General features: G+C 48.8%; 1 protein-coding gene across 1 annotated transcript in view; it reads right to left on the bottom strand.

Annotated features, from left to right (window-relative positions):
- The window catches only part of LOC134457748 (potassium/sodium hyperpolarization-activated cyclic nucleotide-gated channel 1), a 132,911-nt gene that overhangs the window by 47,228 nt on the left and 83,183 nt on the right, over positions 1-2,500 (bottom strand). Inside the window, exon 4 of the mRNA XM_063209722.1 lies at positions 854-1,072. Within this exon, the coding sequence (XP_063065792.1) occupies positions 854-1,072 (219 nt within the window). The remainder of the gene's footprint in view (positions 1-853; positions 1,073-2,500) is intronic.

Consider the following 2,500-nt stretch of genomic DNA (forward strand, 5'->3'; position numbering starts at 1 on the left):
GGGTATCAAAATCTCCCATGTGTCATGTGTACTGTCCATGTGTGTCACTCGTCGCCTCTAATTATCGGGACAAAGGCCACATCTACTGCATGGAGCGTCGCTCATCAAAATGTCATTGCGTCATGTGTGTGCTCATGTGTGTTACAGTATTCGTCGCACATCAAAACGTCTTCGTGTCACGTGTGTCATATCACGTGTTAGTCGTCGACTCAGCTTTACTCGGTACTGAAAATATGTACAGTCTTCATGTGTGTAACTCGTCATAAAAAATGGGGTAAAGTACAGAGTAAAAGTATATAACTCTGGATAGTGTATTTCTAACAGTGCGGGGAGTCAACTCACTCCAACCGTGGAGTCAAAAGCCAGTGTCAATTAGCTGCAGGTGACTCTAGGCAGGCTACTCAGGCAACTCTACAGCGAAATGATTACCCACTCTACAGTGTTGGTCTTGACACTATGCAGAGTAGAATTGACACTGACAAATGTACACTATTTTTGAATGGTACCAAACAGTGGCGGTCCTACAATGAGTTACGCCTCTGACAAAAAAACACTAAGATTAATGTTTTTTTATTGTAACAATATGGTAATAGTGTAGAAATAACACTTTTAATATATTTATAACTATTTTAACATGCTTATAGAGATCGGTTTCATGATGGGGGTGGGGTTTGCAATGGGGGCTGGGTTTCACAATGACGGCGTCCCCGCTTTGGTGCCGACTCGGGCAATTACCCAATCGAACCACCCTTAGGACCGCCCCTGGTACCAAATGTTAATCTGAAATGGAATTCCGGCAAAGAGTTAACTCGACACCTCATTTTTCACTCCGTCACTCCGCTCCTCTCCTTACCTTCTCTTGGTACTGCCGCCGCGAGGAATCCAGCGACTGGATGAGGGCGGTGGCGTGGCCCACGAACATGGCGTAGCAGGTGGCGCCCACGATCATGCTGAGCATGGTGATCCACAGATCGGACATGCTGACGGGCGCGCGGGCACCGTACCCGATGCACAGCATGTGGCTCATGGCTTTGAACAGGGCATAGGAGTACTGCTTACCCCAGGAGTCGTTCTGTGGCAGAGAAGGAGAGAGGGAGAGAGGGAGAGACCATTAGAGATGAGGGAGGAAGGGGATGGGGAGTGGGAAGGTGAGAGAAAAGGGGACGGTGTTGAAGAGAGGAAGAGAAAGTGGGAGGTGGAGGGAGGGAGCAAGATAGAGAAAGAGAGGGTGAAAGAGAGAGAACGTGATAGAGAAGAAAGCAGAGAAAACAAGAGGAATAGAGAGAGCGACAGAGAACAGTGGTGAGAGAGGGATAGAGAGAAAAAGACAGAGAAAGCCAACAAGAGAAAAAGGGAGCGAGAGAAGGGAGAACAAGAGAGACGAACAAGAGAGACCAAGAGAAGAAGAAGAGGGAGAGAGAGAACAGGGACAAAAGAAAGAAGGCTGGAGAGAGGAGGTTACCACATGAAGGACCTCAGGCGGCATACAGCGATGGATCAGCGGACCGCCATGAAACATCCTGACAACATACCCTTCATGCATCACAGCCTGCGCCAAGTCACGCAGAGAGGGCGAAACTACTCTCTCTCTCTCTCTCTCTCTCTCTCTCTCTCTCTCTCTCTCTCTCTCTCTCTCTCTCTCTCTCTCTCTCTCTCACACACATGCGTCTGCATGTTTTCCTCCGTTTCACTTTCTCTGTCCCTGGAACTCAGCTCAACGTGCCTTATTGGCATGACAGAAAGGGCATTCGTACATGTATTGCTGAAGTGGAGCATGCATACTGTCTCTCTCTTGCACTCTCTCTCTCTCTCTCTCTCTCGCTCTCTCTCTCTTTCAATTTCTCCTACCCTCTCTTTCCATCCCCCTCTCGCCTTCTCATTTGCTCTCCTTCTCCCTCGCTGTCTGTCTGCCTCACCCTCACGTTCTCTCCCTCCCTCTCTCTCTCTCTCTCTCTCTCTCTCTCTTTCACGCCTTTCCTATTCAACTCCTTGTCATTCTCCATCTCTATCCCCCCCTGCTCTTTCTTGCTCTTTATCTCCCACTCCATCTTATTCTCTCTCCCTCACTCCCTTTTTCTCACCCTCTCTGTCTCACTTTGTCACTCCATTCTTCTCCTCCAGCTCCATCCCATTCTCTCCCTCTCTCTTTCTCACGTCAAGTCATTGTCTTCCCCTCTCTCAAGTCTCTCCTTCTCTCTCACTTCAACTTGCTCCATTCTCCTCCTCTTTGTGACTCCATTCTTCTCCTCTAGCTCCCTCGCATTCTCTCCCTCTCTCTTTCTCACCTCAAGTCATTGCCGTCCGCTCTCTTGAATCTCTCCTTTTCTCTCACTTTAAGTCACTCTATTCTCCTCCTCTTCACCAACTCATGCTAGTGTAGTTAGACCAGTGTTTCTCAACAGGGGTGCCGGGGCACCCTGGGGTGCCGCGGGTCCCCCTCAGGGGTGCTGCGGAAACGTGGCTGATAAATAAATTGTGTAATATAATACATATTTGTCTA

Source organism: Engraulis encrasicolus, chromosome 11, assembly GCF_034702125.1.
Source record: "Engraulis encrasicolus isolate BLACKSEA-1 chromosome 11, IST_EnEncr_1.0, whole genome shotgun sequence".
Lineage (NCBI taxonomy): Eukaryota > Metazoa > Chordata > Actinopteri > Clupeiformes > Engraulidae > Engraulis > Engraulis encrasicolus.